Raw genomic sequence first — 21,864 nt, forward strand, 5'->3', positions numbered from 1 at the left:
TATAACTATTTTGCAGAAACAGCTGTATAACATGGTGAAGGGAAATTGATGTTTTGTCTTGTTTTAATCAGAACAGTTCTTACCTTTTTATGCTTTAAAATCTGGCTTATATAGCAACATCTATTTGAGAATAGGAATATTTTGAAAACAGAGTTCTGTAAAAAAAAAAAAGTTTGTTTTGTATTCAGTATCATAGTGATTGTGTCTACACAACTCCTAGGATATAGTTCTAGTGGTGTAGGACTTCTTTTGTTATTAGCGTTTATCATCTTGATATGGACATTGCTATCATGATTATATATCTAGGCAGGATGTGATTATAGTAACAAATAAATATGCAGAGGAGATACTGATTCTATACCATGTACCATTTTAATTTCAGGTGCTTATTTTGGAAACAAATCTATTGTGTGTTTTTATCTGTATATTGTTGATACATGATAGCCATATTAAAGAAACTTTATATGAGCAGTATGTACACTAAGCCATTCAAGAATTGTTTTTTTATTAACTTACAGTTATCATAGTTACAGTTTTGTAGAGACTTATATTATTATAATTTCTCTTAGTGTAGTTTCTGTTAGTGTAGTACCTGCTTAACTGTTACGGTAGGGAAGTTTTTGGAAGACAGAATTATTTTAAATATTTTTCCTTTAACAGATAAACAAACGGTGTCTTTATACTTTGAGTTCTGTCACACTTGCTTATGGTTGTGTTTCAATGAAGTATAATAAAATTAAAGTTAATGCTAAAAATTGAAGTTGCATGCTTTGCTGGGTTAACACTTAAATCAGTGAACAGTAATAGTATTGTGGAGCTGCTGTTCTGCTCAACTTTAAAATTAAAATTTGAGATGAGTAGTCTTGTTGGTCTTGATCTAAATTTGAATCAATTGCTGAGTACAAACCCGAAGCAAACAACCTCAACTCTGGCCTGTGTATTTGTATGTTTCAGCGCTTCAGTGGAATTTGGAAATCTGGATGAAAGTTCCCTCGTCCAATCAAGTGGTAGTGACCTTAGTGCAGAAGACAGAGAACTGTTGAATGCTTATCATCACAGTTTTGATGACGAAAAAGTAGATCTGGACCTGATTATGCACTTACTTTATAACATCTGTCATAGTTGTGATGCTGGTAGGTATATACACACACTCCCAATAAATTGCTGTGTATTCGGCTTCTGATGAATGGTGCTCTTTTTTCAGTAATAGCAAATAGGTAAAACCTTCCGAGTGCTAGTATATGCAGTACTGACTTACATTTGAAGTGAATTTTCTGTTCAAGTCTGCAAACGAACTTCTTTTTTAGGAGCGATTTTAGTATTTCTTCCTGGATATGATGAGATAGTTAGCCTGAGGGACCGTATTCTTTTTGATGACAAGAGATTTGCTGATAATGCTCACAGGTAAAACCTCTAGTTTCTATGGTCGTCTTGAGTTCTTATTGTTTCTTTTAAAGATCCTTAAAATGTGCTCTTTGTCTTGCATTAGATACCAAGTTTTCATGCTTCATTCAAACATGCAGACTTTGGATCAGAAGAAGGTGCTTAAAAGTCCACCTTCTGGCGTCCGCAAAATAGCAAGTATCAGAGGACTTCATCAGATACTATATTGATCTATTTTGTCTTTGTCTTTACAGTTACTATAGTGGTTTTGTTTGTTTGTTTTTTTTTTTTTTTTTTTTGTTTTAAATTGCAGATTCTTTCTACTAATATTGCAGAAACCAGCATAACAGTCAATGATGTTGTATTTGTTATTGACTCAGGCAAGATGAAAGAGGTATGATTGGCTTAAACTGTCTTTGGGAAGTAAACTTCCTAGTGTTATTTTAAAATACATAATATATAAATTTTGGAGAACTTTTTCTTTTTTTATAGCAGGCTGAGAGCTAGTGCATGTCAAGCAACAAAACTTACTGGGAAGTTTTGACATCCCGTTGTTTTATGATAAATACTGTAAATAGTTAGCTGTTTAAAAACCCTGTGAAAGCTATTGCACATTGATATATTGATATATCTGTCTTTTTTTTTTTTTTTTTTTTTTAATTTAGTATTTCTGTTTGATTTTTTAAAACAAGTCCATCAGTTTAGACTGCCATCTTCCTGAGACTTAGAGAGCACTGGGAGTTCCCTTTGTCCTTCTATTGTATCTAGCCCAAGTCTAATCCATTAAGTTTTTAAGCATTGTTTTTAATGTATTGAATGCCCATTCCCTAATTACTTGTTCAAGAAAATTGAGATAACATAGTGAGGCAGTTTAAGACCTAGTATATGGCTTAGAAAATAAAATTGGATTTCGTAGGAGATACGCACACCAAATTTCTGAAGTTTTCATGGTAATACAATTTTTTTTGTAATTTTGCATCAAATGTAGGAAGATAAAGGTGTAATTTCCGAGTAAGACAGAGAGGAAAACTTTTTTCAATGTAACATGGTTTTGCTTGGTTTGTGATACCACAAAACACAGTCTATGTCTTTTACTGACTTACAATTACCTCTTGACTAGAAAACTTTAATTTAGAAAACTGTGTGGCACAAAGGTATTGCAAAGGAGGTAGCATAAATTCGCTTGAAACTAAGTACTTTAGAACATCCCTTTGCGCCAGAAGCTGCTGGTGCTTAGTATTTTTTTTTTTGCAGAGTTCTGTTGATGATCTAAATTATTAGCAACTTTTATTTCATGTACCGTATTCAATGTTGTTTTTATGTTCCTTGCTTTGCTTTTATAGAAGTCTTTTGATGCACTGAGTTGTGTTACAATGCTAAAAATGGTGTGGATTTCAAAAGCCAGTGCTATCCAGAGAAAAGGCAGGTAATAAATGCTTCGTACTGAATTTTACTTTGCAGATAGCCACCATCCTCTATGTTAAGGATAAACTACACACTGTAGTAGCAGCCACACTGCGTAATGTTACTAGCCTAGTCCAGTATCGTGTTGGACAATGGCCAGTGCTAATTCTCTGCAGAAGAGTGAGGGTCAGCATGTATTTCCTTGGAGTCATTTCCCAAGTTGTAGAAAAGTGACACTCAGGAATTTCCCAAAGCTTACATTAGGTCTAGGTTGTTTTCCCCCCATGAACTTGTTCTCCTTCCTCTCTCTCCCATGTAGCACCAGTAGCTACGGTGTCCAAGAAGGTGTTTCACAACTTACCTGGGGGCAAAGCGCTGCCTATTGCTAGTTTTTAATTGATTCCCCTTCATCCCTATATTAGAAGAGACATTGAGAGTGATTCCTTATTCACCTTCTCCAAACTATTCGTGACTTAACAGGCCTTCATCATATTCTTCCCAACACTGGGTGAGGGCTAAGAGGATATGTAGCAACAAATACCTATGTTTTGTGGTACGATACTGGCATTAACCTACAGGAATTTGAGCGTGAATGTGAGCATTTGCTGTCTCTGTCCTCTCACTCAAAGTTGTTTGGTCTTCATTCTACCTTTTACTCCCAGAGTAACTTCCAACTGTTTGGGGGATTTGAAAAGGAAGAAATGAAGGTTACGACTTACATTCTTTACAGCAAAGGACGGTTGAGATTTGGATTGATCTTAGGTTAGCAAAAAACCCACATCACTTTATTTTTAGATAGGCCTTATTTTTGTTTCTCCAGATCTTTCAGTGTGGGGGTAAAATTCTAGTAACAAATTTCCATACTATGAAAAATAATCCATGTACTGCAAAACTCTCACCTTGTGTGGGACTTACACTTAATGACAAAATTATCTTTTTCTTAGACCTGCTTCTACATTTCCATTCTAAGTTTGTGTGTGTGTGTGGTTTTGTTGGTTGTTTTTGTTTGTTTGTGTTTTTTTCAAGAAATTCTAATTTTCAACAACTTCCCATATTTTATTTTCAAGGGCTGGGCGCTGTCAGCCGGGAGTCTGTTTTCATCTCTTCAGCAGGCTCCGATTTCAGAATATGTTGGAATTTCAGACTCCAGAACTTCTAAGAATGCCACTTCAGGTGCATGTTCAGTTAGAAATTATAACTTTTAAAAAATGTATTATCATCAAACCATACTATTAACTCCAAAAAAGTGTATGGTGGGGTTTTTTTCCCCAATCTTAACAATCTTTTTTTTGCTTTTTAACTTGCAGGAGCTTTGTTTACACACAAAACTTCTGGCTCCGATTAATTGTCCAATTGTTGACTTTCTTATGAAAGCTCCTGATCCTCCACCAGCTTTAATTGTGAGAAATGCTGTGCAAATGCTGAAGGTCAGCAGAGGAATAGGTTTAGATGGGAATTGTATTTGATTCTATATTTGTGGTGTGCAACATATTTACTGAGTTTTGTCTGTACTGAGACTGTTGTTTATTTACTTAAGGATGCTTTGGGTTTTTGTGTGTTGTCTATTTTAATTTTGTGTGTGTGGATGTATTTTTCTGTGTTAAGGGAAGAGATTGCTTAAAAATCTCATCTCAAAGTGTTAAGAGTTTGACTTGCTTTCTTAGTGTTTGGGAACAAGTCTAGTTAATACCTAGTATTCACATCCTTCCTGCTTTTATTGTAAATTAATTTTGTCCACTTCCCCCTCTACCCCCTCGTTGGTTTTTTTTTTGGTTTTTTTTTTTTTGTTTGTTTTTTTTAAACAGACAATAGATGCGATGGACCCTTGGGAAGATCTCACTGAACTTGGTTATCATCTCACTGAATTACCAGTAGAGCCACACCTTGGTAAAATGGTGTTGAGTGCTGTTGTTTTGAAGTGCCTGGATCCTGTTCTTACTATTGCTTGCACTCTTGCATATCGAGACCCTTTTGTCCTACCTGCACTGGCCTCTCAAAAGCGTGCAGCCATGCTGTGTAGAAAACGCTTTACTGCAGGAACCTTTAGTGACCATATGGTGCTTCTCAGGGCTTTCCAGGTATTACTTCATCTTCAGAAAGAGTACTAATCACAATAGATCACATATCAAAGTAAATGATGTACCAAGCAAGTTGAATGTAGAATGATAGACTATGATTAAGTCCTTAGAGAAGAAACTTTATTTTTGCCTAGTGGCTTTCCTGTGTATTGGACTCATAAATTTGTGAGGAACACTTCTTAGAGATTTTTTTGTTTATATTTTCAAACCTGGTTAAATTCTGAATGTTCCAACAAGGTGCCACTTTATATCCTGTGACACTGATAACTTAAAATAATGATCTTAACATAATGATCTTTAAAATAATATAATGATCTTATAATAACATAATGATCATTATGTTAATTTAGAGAATGGGTGAAAAGATTCTAGTGCTTAACGAGGAAAAAAAAATCTGGTTTGATACATTTTCTTTCTTTCAGAATGATTTTTTGCCTTAGTTTTATTGACATACATGTAATTTTTTTCTTTTTAAAGTGCATTTTTAAACTTTAGTTAATTAAATTAATAGGCAAATGTAAAAAAATATTCTTTACAGGCATGGCAGAAGGCACGCAGTGATGGCTGGGAGAGAGCATTCTGTGAAAAGAACTTCCTGTCTCAAGCAAGGATGGAAATCATTATAGGGATGAGAACACAGTTGCTTGGCCAGCTTAGGGCCTCAGGTAGGTAGCTTGCAAAAAATTTTTACATAGTTTTGGAGTCAAGTGTATGCCTAGTACAAGTGTATACAAATTGTAACGAGAACAGTATTCACTGGTGTAATTTTCCTTCCTTAATTTGAAACAGACCAGTACACTCAGGTGCTGGGCATGGTGCAGATGCTAGAGTGAGGAAGTGTGTCTGGGGAGCAGCTGATCTAAATGAAAGTGCCCTGGTTGTTCCACATGCTACTGGCTTTCAGTGTGAGATGTGTTTCCTTGGATTTTTACGTTCTAATAAATTATTTCCATAGGAAATGTCTTCATGTTATAAAAAGTAATTCTGTGTTAGTATAAAACACCTTATCAGGAAGGATATAACGGTTTCTTCTTGGTGCTGTTAAGGTTGGCAGTGGGGAAAAATGTAACAAATTTGTAGCTTATTTCATTTTGGTTTTTTTTCCCAAATTCCTTTTTCGGAGGCAAGAAAGTAGATCTTAAATACAAGTACGTTCTTGTCCTCTTCTTTCTTCAGGTTTTGTTAGAAGCAGAGGAGGAGCCGATATTAGAGATGTTAATACCAATTCTGAAAACTGGGCTGTAGTTAAAGCTGCCTTAGCGGCTGGGATGTATCCCAATCTAGTGCATGTAGACAGAGAAAGCCTGGTTTTGACTGGACCAAAGGAGAAGAAAGTGCGGTTTCATCCTACCTCTGTTCTTAGTCAACCTCAGTATAAAAAGGTAAAATCACTTTGTATTTATAGCTCCCAAAAAAGAGCACTATATCAAATGTTTTAGAAATGTCTCTTCATAGTTGTCAGTACTTTAAAAGCAGCATGTGCATTAAACACTACGTTTTTAGAACATGTTTTTCCTGGCAGTTGATAAAACAAAGAATTGGAGTTGGTTTATTTTTCCAATATTATTTCATCAAAACTTACTTCAGTTAGTCCTTCCTCTAAATGGAATAAACCAAAATGATATAAAAAACTAGTTATGAAACTATTTTAAAGAGGTAACAATCTCTGCTCATAATAGCAGGAAGAAGTTCTGCTCTGAAACAGCTTTGTGGGTTTTTTTTTTTAGATCCTTTTTAAAACAAAATATTTTGTTTCAAGGTGGTAAGATAATTGTGAGTCTGGTTGAATTCTCTCTCACGTTTTAAATTGTGTGTATAAATTTATGCATATATGAATATTTGTTTATTTCTACATATATAAAACAAGAAATATGTTAAGATTTATTTTAGTTACAAGTAGAGGGTAAAATAGCCTAGTCTTATTTGCTCTTGCACAGATTCCCCCAGCAAATGGGCAAGCTGCAGCCATTCAGGCACTCCCTACAGACTGGCTTATATATGATGAAATGACAAGAGCTCACAGGATAGCAAATATCAGATGCTGTTCTGTTGTAACACCTGTCACTGTGTCACTCTTCTGTGGACCAGCTAGATTACCAAGTAATGCTTTGCAGGAACCTTCATCCTTTCGAGGTATAGTAGGGTTTGGATTTGGAATGTTTCCATTGGTATACACTAGTATGTGATATGCAAGGCTTATTTTTCAAGAATATTTAATAAATATGTTAGCTAATTCTTAAAATGACAGAGCTATAGTTCCTATAGCTGTTCAAGAGTAGTTTATAGGCTCTGTAATAAATGTCTCAGTTTTGTGAATCCTTGTAGATTCATATCCATAAATTACACTTACATAGTTCTGAACTCTCAGACATTATAGTTTGTAATGAAATAAAAAATGCAAGCAAAATGTCTGATGACAATACTAATGCTGAGAAGTGTAATATGCATGTTTTTTCTAAAGACTAGTTTATTTGATACTTTGAATCAGATTATTCAAACTAAATAATAATTCAGAAACTATCAATATGGCAAAGAGTCACATTGCTTCCAGATGACACATGCATTTTAAAGATTATTTTCTACTGATAACTTTTAATGACAATTAGCTCTACTATTAACTAAAGTAATAGGAAATATATAGACATTTCCTTTTTTTTTTTTTTTTTTTTAAATTTAAATGGAGTGCTGTAGGAATAGAAGCAAAAATAATCTATCTTGCTGCCAGTTCTCTAGAAATACTAGTTTGAATCAAAGAGTCCAAGTTCAGGACATGGTTTAGTGGGTGTGGTGGTGGGTTGATGGTTGGACTTGATGATCTTAAAGGTCTTTTCCAACCTAAACGTTTCTGTGATTCTGTGATTATTTTTGAAGCTTTCCTGTTTTGCTCTTAAACTGTTACCCTTGAAATAGTGTTTATGCTGATTGAATTGCACTTAAAAAAAAAAATTAGAATCCTACTTAATAGCCATATGTATATATAATTTTTTTTTTTCTTAATGGGTCTTTAAATCTGCTGTTTTACTGGGAAATAAGCGTAGAGCAATGTGTGGTTTTGCAAACAGCATCATGCAAAAGTTTGACAATGGCTTGCTGATACTGATGAAGGTACACGAGTGGGTCAGATCACACCAACACAGGTACTTACATAGCAGGGCCCTCAGCAGGTTTGGGTACTTGAGTTCTGCTAACTGAAGCAAAGACTTTTCACTGAGGTGTATGTGCTGAAAATAAAAAGTGGTTTTACAAATGTTTACATTCAAAAATAAAATTTAGAAGGAAAATGAGTTCATTGCCGGTAATACAGTAGTGTTCAGGTTTTTGTATGTAAGTGGAAATAATATAGAAATGTTAATGCACCTTTTATATTTAATTCAGGGGATGGGGTATCTAATGATAACAGTGATAGTGAGATGGAGGACAGAACAACTGCTAATTTGGCACTACTGAAGTTAGATGAATGGCTCCATCTCAAACTGGACCCTGAAGTAAGTAGTGTATCACTTCAATGCTTGTTTCTTGTAGAAGGATATTTATGTCATATCTTCCCCAAAAGACTTCTGAAACATTTGGGTAACCAAGATTTTTCTGTAAGACTGGCTGTCATGGTCCATTTGGGTCTCAGATTTACAGGACAACATACTCTGTGATTTAACCTTTATTTCCTGAGCTCATTAAGAAGTACAACAAATAGAAGGGCTCAATTCCCTTTTGTCCAGAGTGGTCTTATCACCTGAATTCACTTACCATTCAAGTCGTAAGGTTCATAACTTAAAACTCTCAATTTGTGCACCTATGAGCAAAAAGAAAAAAAGAATTAGTTACCTAGCTGACGGTGAGAGTGCTCATCCTTCTGCCTCTGTCATGGTGCGGGTGTCCCCTGTATCTCACTGGGAAGCAGGAAAGCCTCAGCAGTCCAGCTGCTGTTGGATCTACTTCAAAAGCTTTTGGGGTAAGCTGATGTTTTGTACCTTCCAGCTTGGAGGTTTTTTCCATTTCCATAAGTTAGCAGATTCTGATGAAACTGCTAGACAAAAGACAATGGCTGCAGGAGACAGCAAGCTGCAGGTGATAGTGGCTGCATAATGGCCCTTCAGCTGTTTCTGGCTGCCTGTCCTGCCTATGTGGTGCTCTTGCTTTGACCTGATGGCACTGCTCCCAGCACACATCAAGCCTTAGCATGAGCTGGGTTAGCCAAAATCTGAGCAGGGGTTGAGTGAACCATCGCAATGGCGTATTGTGTATTTCCTTCTCTGAGAGGTTTACTGAAATTGGATCAAAATGGAGCACTGAATTGAGAGGAAGGGCATAAAGCATGAAAAGATTTCTTTTTTTTTTTTTTTTAAGTTAAAGTTTTAAGTTTGGTGCAGAGCTAAATAACATAAAATGTTTTAAAAATGATCTTGCACCTGAGGAAAGAAAAGATAGCTTAACAGCTTAGTTTAAATGTGGGGTTTTCTCCCCCTCCCCGGCACTTTAGTCTTGCCTTTCAGTTTGGACTCTGTTGATTTTAGAATGCCAGAAGCTGCCTGATAGGAAAGACATAGGGTACTCTTACCTGTCTGATCTAATTTTTTTAGTCTTTAACAGAACTGAAATTCATTACAGGCTGCTGGTTTGTTGTTGCAACTCAGACAGAAGTGGCATAGCTTATTTCTGCGTCGTATGCGAGCTCCTTCTAAACCGTGGTCTCAAGTTGATGAAATAACTATAAGAGCAATTGTAACTGTTTTAAGTACTGAAGAACAGTCTGCAGGTTTGCAGCAGCCTTCAGGAATTGGTCAGAGACCAAGACCTATGACTTGTGGAGAACTTCCTTTAGCATCTACATGGAAGTCAACCAACAGTAGAAAAAGCTCAGCAGAAACTGAATTCTCTGATGACTCCTCTAATGCTGAAAAGTAAGCTTTTGAGATCTTCTAGAGACTGTACGTTGTAATTTATTTAGCTATAAAAGCGTCACTTGAATTTCTGCTAGTAATAAAAAGGAAGAAACAATAGAAACACAGTTGAAAGAATTTATACTGTCCTATGCTGCATTGTAGTTGTGATTTCATTGAGAAGTATTTCATATGTGTGCCTGCTGTTTGAGAGAACAGTCAGGATGTTGTCCGTGAATTGTGATCTCTGGGAAGAAGTAGCAGAAGAGGTTTAACTCTAGCATTGAAAACCAATGCATGATCAGTATTTTTTTTAGTTAGTGTTCAATGTGTTTTGGAATTACTGTAATATATATAGTCATGCAATAAGCTGATACGTAGATATAAATTGTTCTGTGACCACTTATGGAACTCCGGGTATGTCCTGTATCTACCTTTACTTTTTAGAGTTCTAATGAAATCTACACCTCCCACACTTCACCAGCCAAAGAAATACAAAGAAAAGAACATTTTGCACTCCAAACGAACTTCGGACGACAGGTCAGATCAATCATCAGTGAAGTCTACAGACAGCAGTAGTTATCCTAGCCCCTGTGCTAGTCCTTCTCCAATATCTGGAAAGGTAGAGTTCTTGTAAACAAATCACCTCACTCTTCAAAATTAATAGAATTTTGGGAATAGATCTGCTGATACCTTTCAGCAGTTACCGGGTATTATATTGATAAATTAAGATCCTAACTTAGATTTTCATTTTTAACAGCTGCATAGTACTTATTTCTTTCTGGAACTTAAAACCTAGACTAAATATCCTTGTTACGCTGGTTTAATACAGTAAAAATACTATTCTTTGCAGACTGCTGAGTTAAAGCTATCCAAAGTAGGAAAAAAGGGGCTTTTTTTTTTTTTTAAACCTGATATAATAACCAGTGAGGGTGTGTTAATTTTTCTTAGTTTTTTGTAAATTAGTATATAGTACATGCCCTTCTGAATTCTTTGGATTCTGCCTTCCTCTGTTTCTGTAATAGCATACATTGATGCTGATTATCTTTTAAGTTTAGTGTTATCTGCCGCGTTATGACTGCTTGCTTTTTTTAATGACATTTATTTTAACAAAGCACACATTTTTAATGAGGTTATTGGCAAAATTCTCCCTGTGTACTTGAATAGTAAACTGCAGTAATATTAAACAGATTGCTAAGAGGAAACCCCATTGTTTCTCTAGGCACAGACTCATTGGAGGATTTAATAATTCCTCTTGTTAAGTCTTTTAGTTTTTAAATTCAACCAATGTAAAAGGGAGAAAACCTATGTTACCAGAAGGTGGAAATGTGAGTACTGTGCTTCAGGCTACAGTCTAGAATGATTACTTCTGTGTCATCTGAAGGTGTGTCAGACTTGAAAGAATTGTAATTAATCACTAGACCATTTAGGCCTGTTCTGCTATACTTGTTTGCTGCCCCTCATGAAAGAATTATTATTTTGGAAAGTGCTTAAAAAATGTGAAATACATTTTACAACCAATTCAGACAGTACCAGCTGATAGATGCTGTGTTTCTTGTAGAATCTGAGGGAGGAGGGTGGGAGCGCAGTGAAGGGATTTCTGTCTTCATGTGTGCAAAACTTTAGAACTAAAGCCTGGTTTATTTTATTATAGCTTAATTTAATTTAATTTTTCCAGGGTTCCAAATCTCCTTCACCAAGACCCAATATGCCGTTTCGGTACTTTATAATGAAAAGTAGCAATGTGCAAAACATTGATATTTCTCAGCAGAAGGGTATATGGTCTACTACGCCAAGTAATGAACGAAAACTAAATAGAGCCTTTTGGGAGAGCAGCATGGTTTACTTGATATTTTCTGTTCAAGGGTCTGGACACTTTCAGGTGAGTCCTTAGTTAATACTAAATATTAGCTTTGGTTAATGGTTTAGGAGAGCGCAGCAAATGACTATGTGTAGTATGGAGGCTTTTGCTTACGGCTACTGACCTTGTAATGAGTAGCAAGCAAATGTATCTGGTTGCTAAGAAAAGAGTACTTCATTCTTCTCTGAAGTAGGCTCAAAGGCTAAGACTGAATTGCCTAACATCTTGAGTCAATAATGTTTATACACTACATTAATCCTTGCCTCGAAAGAGGTTTTGTTACATGGCTTTGATTTAGCTGCAATTTAGGATTTATTACTATTTTTGAGATTAGATCACAAGATTAGGTTGTATGACTTTAATGGCACTTAATTATGAGCCAATTTAACAGAGTGATTCATTGAAATATGCAAATTAAAGATCCAAAAATGGCAAGGATCACCCAAAACTTACAGCAGAGTTGGAGGTTAAATAAAATCACACATGCACAGACAGATAAAACAGTTCTGAACCAAATCACACACACACTCCCATGAGTTTCACTTCTCACTTTTATGTGCTGGCTTTCATCAACGGGTGGTCAGTAAACTTCACAAAATCTGGCTTTTAAGTCCTTGTGAAATCGTAGACAATGATCTTCAATCCTTGCAAAGTCTACCCTGAGAGGTGTCCCAGCTCAGGGGAGATACTGGTCACACAGCCTGCTGCAGTCCCAGAGAGTTCCAAGGGTCTCTCCTTGGATCGCTGTTTATAGGGTCTTGAGATGATTGGCTTTGGTCATTTTTTTACATTCTGGCCACAATTCGTCCTGAGTCATCCTGATGTACCATTCAGGGAGCGGATGGCCCAGGTGTGGCCAGGATGTGCCTGGCACTTATAAGTCGCTGCACTTGCAACCAAGATAACAGCACAATGGGAGGTTTTCAAAGCATGGATGGCTTATCCTGAAATACCAGGGAGGTCCTGATGGACCATTCAGGCAGCACATGGCCCAAGTGTGGCCAAAGAGCTCTTGATGCCCTTGTAGCCAAGATAACAGCACAATGGGATGTTTTCCCAAAGCATGCCTGGCTTATCCTGAAATCTCAGAGTGGCCCGGGGTGGAGGGCTGCACCACCACAATCCTTTTAAAAAAAACAACAAAACAAACAAACAAATCCAAATAAAGCAGGGGATTGCTACTCGTTTCTCTGCATGCCAGAGTAAATATATTTTAAGTGAACAAGCAGTTCTAATCAAGTCACAGCTTCCTAAAGCCAGGGAACTCATAGATGTCTTTATTACAAATTTTAATAAAATCTGTTTTGCCTGAACTGTAGTTTCTATAAGTTAGGAAGCTAGAAAGTCGTGGCCATGATTCTTCCAGAGCTGTGTCTTGACTTCAAGTTTAGCAAGGTATTTGTCAACAGTTTATTGACAAATTTGTAGCCAATTTGAAGTTAAAGATGACCTGGTAGTGCAAAGTTGCAGGTTAGCTGTGTTGTAGAGCAGGCTCAACTCGGATTATCCAGGTAAAGAAAGTTCAACTTGCTTCTTCATATATAAACTATTCATTAAAGTCAGCTAAACTTAAAATCTAATGAACCAGCCGGAATACAGCTGTCTTGGAGATACCACTGAAGTATTATGGTGAGATAGACATATGACAATTTGGCAGATGCAGATGTAATATTGGAAAGTAATTTTCAGCATGCCAGTTGATACTGAAAGTGGGCTGTTGTATTGGTGCTTTTAGACAAGGAAGCTGGGAGGGGAGGACATGCTGAAGTCAGGAGTGTAGGTGGTTGATGTTGCCTTGCCCTTCCGGTTTTGGCAACACACTGGACATTCATGGGAATGTGAGATTAACACTGCTATGACATGGGGAAACAGACTCCACAATCAGTGAGATTGTAAAGTAGGTATGTTCATTCAGCGCTGGGCAGCATGGGGGGTAGTCCCACCGAAGTCGTGCGTGCCTGACGCGGCAGTTCGCTTCAAATTTATACAGTCAAGTGTTACTTACAGATGGAGTTTTGCAATACGCCTATACATAGGCATGATCTATCCCTGCTTCATATTAAAATTAGTTCCAAAAAGTCACAAGGCCAGTGTTGGGGGTTTTTGGAGCTGTTTTTTGGGGTCGACTGCTGCTTCTTATCAGGGACTATCTCCTGCCCCAGCCAGCCTCAACAATGCAAACGTTAAGCATCACTTCTCATCCCCTTGGGCCAACAATGTAAACGTTAAGCACCACTTCTCATCCTCTTGGGCCATGTCTACCTCTATTGAAATTTCTTTAACTTCATTATAAGCTAGATAATTATTAAACAGTTCTTATCTACATCCATATATCTACTATGTCTACTAAGGTTCCTTTGGCTCCCCCTTTCAGTCCCCCCTTTTCTAAAAGTAGTAAATTCTTTTACTATATCCAACTCTAGTACTTCTAATGCATTGTTTCCCTATCTAGCATTGTTTCAAAATATTTATTGGACTCGAGTTTTCGTCGCAACTGATTCTTTTTCCATTCGCTGTAGGAATCTCCTGTGCTTTGGGAACACCATAAGCTGCATTGAATTGTGGTACAAAGGATTATGAGCAGAAAAATGATTACTATTGCTGTCACAAACAGTTGTTTTGGCCATGTTAAATTTGGCAACCAGGAAGTTAGTTTTTCCCATATCTCAGAAAATCCCCATGATGTGTTATCCATAGTGATAAGATGTAACTCCTTAGAAATTTCCCAAATCTTTTCAATATCTGTCTCTACTTGCTGTCTTTCATTTAAATAAGCACAACAGCTTTGATTTATAAGTACGCACACACCCCCTTCCTTTGCGGTTAACATATCTACTGCAAGGCGATTTTGTATCGTTATCTTTGCCAGGGAATCAATTTCGGCTTGTAATTTTCCGAGAGCGTCAGCAGTAGTATTGGCTAAAGTCTCGACCACCACTGATACATTGACTATTGCTTTTTCCAATTCAGATACTCCAAGCATTGGGAAAAGCCATCGTACCACACCGTGGAATGTGGTACCTCGTTCTATAAGAGGGTTAGAGGTTCTTTTAGTCCTCGTGTAGTGCCATGGGGATCGGAATATTCCCTGTAATTTTCCTAAGATGGGGAGTGTTTGTGGGATTATTATTCCCTCTGTGCATTCTCCCCACCATTCGATAGGTAAACTCTTATGTGCCTCCCCGTTTGCACAAAGGTACCAACGTCCGTCAGGGAGATTACAATTGGACGGCTCCCGAGGAGGAGGAAGATAACAACTCCCTGTTAGATTTCTGCATCCTGTATTAGCTATCCCTGTAGAGTGTGATTCGTTATATCGAAAGCAAGTTCTATTCAGTGTCCCAAGAAAACTAGAAGTGTTGGCGTAATGGGGGCGCATCATTACGGGGTCTCCCCCTCTGCCTCTTTCCATGTCTTTTAATCTCCAAGACCAATTGTATCGATCATTATTATGTGGGTCTCTGCTATCCAGATCAAGTTTATACTTCACTATAGTGCTGGAACCATTTCCATATAAACAAGTATAGTTGGCAGTTCTATTCAATAGTGTTTTAGTGCTTTTTGTTCTGAGGGGGACACCAATAAACGGGAAGGTTTCTCCTTCTCTGGGTATTAAGGTACACATCCAACAGCTTGATACACTAATATCGTTTGCTAGCTCCTGGTTATATCTGACAAACAGGTTTTCATCCCACGCCTTACACAGAGTCCCTACAACTCCCCGTATTACCGCGTAAAAACTAAATGTCCATCGGGTTTTGTGGTGACTTACCATGGAGTTTTGGGTGTCTTTTTCACTCTGGTGTGATGAATCCAAGCGTTCTGTTCCTTGATTCTGATTGCAGTAAAGGAGGTGAGTAGTACTTGGAATGGTCCTTCCCACTGTGGCTCCAGGGTTTTATCTGTAAGAGACTTTACATATACATAATCCCCAGGTTGTATATTATGTACAGGTCCATCCAAACCTCTCCCTCGAGTCCCAGCCACATGCTTCCTGATTTTATTGAGCTGCTTACTCAATGCTACTATGTAAGAGGTCACAATTTCGTTCCCAGCTTGCACAGACACCCCTTTCTGTATTTCATAGGGTCGTCCATACAACATTTCAAAGGGGCTCAGTCCTTCCCTCGCCTTAGGTCTTGTTCGTATATGCGAGAGGGCTAAAGGGAGAGACTGAGGCCATGTCAGATTTGCTTCTTGTCCCAATTTCACAATTTGCTGTTTGATTAAGTGGTTCATTTTTTCCACTTGACCACTCGACTCGGGGTGATATGGAGTATGAAGCTGCCAATCTATACCCAAATGGCGGCTCATTTGTTGTACTATTTTTGAGAGAAAATGTGGTCCTCTGTGAGAGGACATGGTTGCTGGAACCCCAAAGCGTGGTATTATCTCTTGCACTAATATTTTAGTTACCTCCTGAGCTTTAGCTGTTCTTGTTGGGAATGCTTCTGGCCAACCTGAAAAGGTATCAGTTCATACTAGTCAATATCGATACCCCCTTTTTCTTGGAAGTTCTGTAAAATCGATTCGCCATTGTTGTCCAGGCCCATTGCCTTTTCCAGTCTGGCCCATTTCTAGTTTGGGGGTATTCTTAGGATTAGTCTGAAGGCAAAGATCGCATTGTTAAGTCACCTGTCTCACCGTGGTATATAAATTTCTAGCCACAATTTCTCTTATCAAATGTTTATACAGAGCCTCTGTCCCCCAATGTCTTTTTGTATGCTCCTCCCGTATCAAATGCCACAGTAAGCAAGCGGGAATGATTAGTTTTCCCTGTGGGGTATGAGCCCACTCCTCTTCATTATATGACCCTTCTAAATCTGTAATAAGCTTCTGATCTTCCCTGGTATATTCTGGCTTATCTTTTAGGGAGATTTGTCTATCAGGAATTAAAGTTCCTTCTATTTTTACCTTTGTTTTGGCCACTTGTTTTGCCTCTCTGTCTGCCAGTTCATTCCCTTTTTCCAAATCTGAGCTTACTTTCTGGTGTGCCTTAATATGCATAATTGCCACTTTCTCAGGGAGCTGGACAGCTTCCAGTAACTTCAGAATTTCTTCTGCGTGTTTGATATTTTTCCCCGGGAGTTCAATAGTCCTCTCTCCTTCCAAATTGCTCCATGTGCGTGTACAACTCCAAAGGCATATCTTGAGTCTGTATAAATGTTCACAACTTTGCCTTGGGCCAATTCCAGGGTGCGGGTTAGAGCAATTATTTCTGCCTTCTGTGCGGAGGTGTTCATGGGCAAAGCCCCTGATTCTGTTACCTCTTGGCTGGTGGTGATGGCGTATCTCGCATGTCGATTACCATTTAGGACGTAACTGCTTCCATCTGTGAACCAAGTTTCCCCGTTTTCCATGGGGCTGTCTTTCAGGTCTGGGCAGCTTGCGTATGTTGCTTCGATGGTTTCTAAACAGTCATGATGTACCGGTTCTCCTGTGTTCCCGCTGAGAAAAGAAGCTGGGTTGACAATGTTAGTGACTACAATCTCCATATCATCCTGCTCTACTAATATAGCTTGATATATCAGGAATCTTTGTGGAGAGAGCCAATGTCCACCCTTTGCTTCCAGTAGATACTGTATGAGACACCAAAACAGTCATTTTCTGGCCCAGAGTAAACTTTCAGGCTTCCTGTATGTTCAGTATTACAGCTGTAACCGCCCGCAGGCATCCAGGCCAACCTTTTGCAGTCGTGTCTAACTGCTTAGAGAGGTAGGCAACTGCCGTCGATATGGGCCCAGGTTTTGTGCTAATATTCCCAGGGCAATGCCCTGCTTCTCGTGGGAGTAAAGAACAAATGGCTTACATCTGGGAGTCCTAAGGCTGGGGCTGACATTAAAGCCTTTTTCAGTAGCTCAAAGGCTCGTTCGGTCTCCTTGTTCCACTCAAGGTGTTTCTGCTTAGTGGCAGTCAGCGCATACAGTGGTTTAACAAGCAATCCATAATTATAGATCCACAATCAGCACCACCCCGTCATTCCCAGAAAAGTCCGTAACTCTTTCACTGTCTGAGGTCTCTGAGTTTGGCATATTGCCTCTTTACGGGCCTGTCCCGAAGTTCTTTGTCCCGCACTAATTTCATAGCCCAAATAATTCACTTTGCGTTGCATTACCTGTGCCGCCTTCTTGGATACCCGGTACCCTTGAAGTCCCAGGAAATTCAGCAGACCCACCGTCCATATTATACAATCTTTCTTTGTCTTGGTGGCGATCAGGATATCATCCACATACTGCAACAGCTTTCCCTCCTCAGACGGGATTTCCCAGGATTCTAAGTCTTTCGCAAGCTGATTGCCGAAAATGGTAGGACTATTCTTAAATCCTTGTGGCCACACCGTCCAAGTGAGCTGGGTCTTTTGACCACTCTTGGGGTTTTCCCATTCAAATGCAAATAATTTTTGGCTGGTCTCATGGAGAGGGAGGCAAAAGAAAGCATCCTTCAAATCTAAAACAGTAAACCAAGTCAATTCAGGTGTTAATACGGTCAACAGGGTGTATGGGTTCGCCACTACCGGGTAAAGATCTTCAGTTACCTTATTCACCGCCCGTAAGTCTTGGACCACCCGATATGACCCATCGGGCTTCCGAACAGGTAATATAGGGGTATTGAATTCAGACTCACACTCTTTTAATAATCCCAACTGCAAAAATTTTTCTATCACTGGCTGGATTCCTTCTCTGTCTTCCTTCTTTAGGGGATATTGTTTAATTCTTACCGGCTTTCGGCCTTCCTTGATCCTAACTTCAACAGGTGGAGCACTTGTCGCTCTTCCAGGTACATCGGTAGCCCATACCCCCGTGTACACTTGGTTTAAGATGTCCTCGTTAATGCTTCCTTCTAGGGGGAGACTGGTTAAGGTTAGGCTCAATATTTGAATATATTGCTGATCTTTTACCTCCAGAGTAATTTCTCCCTTTTCGAATACAATTTTTGCTCCCAATTGTTCCAAGAAGTCCCTTCCCAAAAGTGCTTTTGGGGAGTTGGGCATATATAAAAATCTATGAATGCCCCTAATTTTCCTAATTTTCCTAATTTATATTCTAAAGGTTTACAAAAATACGCCTTTTCACTTTGGCCACTCGCTCCTTTCACCATGACGTAATCATCTCCCAGGGGCATCAGGGCTTGGTTCAGAACCGAGTATGTTGTCCCCATATCTACCAAAAATTCTACCTCTTGTTGTGTTTTCCCTAGCTTAATTATAACCAGTGGATCTGCTAGGGTAGATTCCCCAGGTTCCCGTCAATCTCCCTTCACATGGGCTACTATTCTTCCTGTTTGAGCCCTCTGATACTCCTTCTTGTTCTTTGGGTATTCCTTTTTCCAATGACCAAATTTCTTACACAAAGCACATTGATCCTTGCCCAGTCGGGGCAAGTCTCGTCTAGGCCCTCTTCCTCTTTCTTCCTGGATAACAGCCATTAATTTCCTTTGCCCCTGCCTATATCCTTCTTCTCTGTTACTAAATACTCTCCATGCTTCATCCAATAATATTTCTAAATTCCTACCCTCTGTAGGGTGTAATTTCTGAAGTTTGCGCCTTATATCCCCTGTAGATTGACCCAAAAACAGGGAGACCAATTGTTGTACTCCTACCTCTGACCCAGGATCCAGCGGTGTGCTGCGGCGCATTACATCCCTCAATCGATCCAGGAATTCACATGGAGACTTGGAAGGATGCTGTTTGACTGCATATAAAGCTGACCAATTTATAGTTTTGGGGATTTCCCTCTCCATTCCTTTTGTAATCCAATCCTGATACCCCTGCAATCTTTCCATATGTGCAGATCTATTAACATCCCACTTTGGGTCTTGGAGAGGGAAATATTCCTTAATGTCCCCTCCTGTGATCTTATAATGATCTTCAGCTAGGTTCCCTGCTGTTTTTAAAATCAGCTGTTTCTCTGTCTCAGTCATATATTCCAATAATAGCTGTATATCCTTCCAATCAGGGTTATGCTGTTTTACAATAAATTGGAAATGTTTAGTTACACTTACCGGATCACTCCTATAATCTTTTGCAACCTTTTTCCATTCCCCTAGGTCAGCAGTAGAAAAGGGTACTTCGATTAACATCGTCCCACCATCCGGCCTCGCCGCCTCTCGGAGAGGTGCTTGTAAAGCTGTTGAGGTAGTTTTCTTCCTAGTACGGGAAGATACAGGGCTGTCCGGGAGGGTCGGAGTTCTATCCGAGTCTGCATCCTGTTCCTGTGGTCGAGGGGGAGGCTTAAACAAATCAGTTAGATCTTGTTCTGGTGCCTGATGGATTTTATTTGCCTTAGTACATCTTTGTCCAATACTACATGCCGAACAGCACCGCCTCAGTTTACCTCTAAGCTCCTTGTTGTTTTCTTGCTCAAGTGCAAGCACCATGGGGTCCCATGGGGGTACCATTCCACAGTCCCTTTGCCACTCCAGATGGTTTTGGAGGGTGAAAAACATGTCTGCATACGAAACCTCATCCCATTTTCCTTCTCTCCTTAAAAATAGCATTAGTTGTAATAGAGTATTATAATCTATTGACCCATTAAGTGGCCACTTAGCATCACCTTCTAACTTATACAACGGCCACCATTGATTGCAATATTTAATAAAGGTTCTTTTTATTTTCCGTACGTCCGGTCCCAACAATATCTTTCCAGTGGGCCATTACACAACCTAGAGGACTCTTCCTCAATATTCCCCCTTGATTGTTTCCCATTTTATGACTTCTCCTTTTAATAAGCTTCCATGCAAATCATTTCTTACACCTCTTTATAGTCTTCTCCCAGTTTTCCTCCCACTCGTCCTGAATTTCCAGGATTAAATTTTCCTCTCCACACACCAATTTCACTATTTCGGCTACCTTTCCAACCACAAACACTCTCAACTGTGTATGTAGCCCATCCCCTCTTATCCCAGAGAGGCAATTCAATATCCCCTCCACAATCTATTTGCAACCTCTGTTTACACCACACACATTCCAGGACATATGAGGGCATACACTCATTTCCTGGATGTAAAAGACACCATTCAAATACCCACATTTATGCGATGCACCATACAGGGACTTTCTTATACCAACACCACAAAATGATTAAGATAATCAAACTCAAATTTACAATGACAATGCTAACATATAAATTCAAGTTCCAAATCATCAGGGAGTCACACTTTTTCGTCTCCGGCCATACCCCTTGTGGAGTTACGAAACTGTGGATCAGAACTCCACACACGCTCCGCAGCTCCTTTTACTCAGACATTCAATCCACAGTTTTAGACATTTACACATTAACAAGCATATATACACATATAAATCTCAACATAACATTTTCACATACTCACACAAAATCTTTAACAATAAATTTCCAAACATTCACATCATGCAATCATCGCTCCAGTTGACAACCTTTCAGCAGCTGCAAAAATAAACCAAGCACAATTGCGAGGGGGTGCGCTTTACCCTTCTCCTGCCTCTTATATACCAGTCATTGACAGGTCCATCCTGGCTCCCAATACTGGGATGTAGCAGTCACCCCGGATTTGCTCGATCTACCCCCAAGATCGCTGGCGGCCGCTCTATTGGTCAGCAAATCCCCCTTTTTTACCATACAGGGTACCCTCCTCCCATACGGGGACTACGCTGCACGCCAGACGTCTCTGCGCGATTTACCAGCTGCCCCGGCCCGTACCTTTACAGGCTCCCTCTGTGAAACATACCGTTTGGTCCGCGGCTTCAGGAGGTTGTTCTCTGCTCCTGCGGTGAGCGGCTGGCAGCGGAGGCTCCTCCGAGGAAAGTACTCGGGGCGCGCCGAGGGGCGTCCGCTCCGCAGTCGGTCCCACAGCCGAGCAGAGTCTCCTGGCTGGCTCGCCAAACTGATGTGCGGAAACGGACTCCACAATCAGTGAGATTGTAAAGTAGGTATGTTCATTTAGTGCTGGGCAGCACGGGGGGTAGTCCCACCAAAGTCGTGCATGCCTGACTCGGCAGTTCGCTTCAAATTTATACAGTCAAGTGTTACTTACAGATGGAGTTTTGCAATACGCCTATACATAGGCATGATCTATCCCCGCTTCATATTAAAATTAGTTCCAAAAAGTCACAAGGCCGGTGTTGGGGGTTTTTGGAGCTGTTTTTTGGGGTCGACTGCTGCTTCTTATCAGGGACTATCTCCTGCCCCAGCCAGCCTCAACAATGCAAACGTTAAGCATCACTTCTCATCCCCTTGGGCCAACAATGCAAACGTTAAGCATCACTTCTCATCCCCTTGGGCCATGT

The 21,864-nt window shown here is 39.4% G+C and overlaps 1 protein-coding gene across 14 annotated transcripts in view; it reads left to right on the forward strand.

Moving 5' to 3' along the window:
• Positions 1–21,864, forward strand: part of LOC115336721 (3'-5' RNA helicase YTHDC2) — a 47,745-nt gene that overhangs the window by 19,489 nt on the left and 6,392 nt on the right. For 7 of the 14 annotated variants that reach the window (XM_030004169.2, XM_030004164.2, XM_030004165.2 and 4 more), the window contains 15 exons: positions 955–1,133; positions 1,308–1,404; positions 1,490–1,577; positions 1,697–1,777; positions 2,727–2,809; positions 3,855–3,960; positions 4,095–4,214; positions 4,593–4,865; positions 5,404–5,530; positions 6,042–6,247; positions 6,803–6,998; positions 8,241–8,350; positions 9,471–9,763; positions 10,190–10,364; positions 11,421–11,624. In XM_030004169.2, coding sequence (XP_029860029.1) covers positions 955–1,133; positions 1,308–1,404; positions 1,490–1,577; positions 1,697–1,777; positions 2,727–2,809; positions 3,855–3,960; positions 4,095–4,214; positions 4,593–4,865; positions 5,404–5,530; positions 6,042–6,247; positions 6,803–6,998; positions 8,241–8,350; positions 9,471–9,763; positions 10,190–10,364; positions 11,421–11,624 — 2,338 coding nt within the window. The other 7 variants (XM_041121120.1, XR_005931667.1, XM_030004166.2 and 4 more) reach the window with 7 other exon arrangements.

The sequence above is a fragment of the Aquila chrysaetos genome, chromosome Z (assembly GCF_900496995.4).
Source record: "Aquila chrysaetos chrysaetos chromosome Z, bAquChr1.4, whole genome shotgun sequence".
Taxonomy (NCBI): domain Eukaryota; kingdom Metazoa; phylum Chordata; class Aves; order Accipitriformes; family Accipitridae; genus Aquila; species Aquila chrysaetos.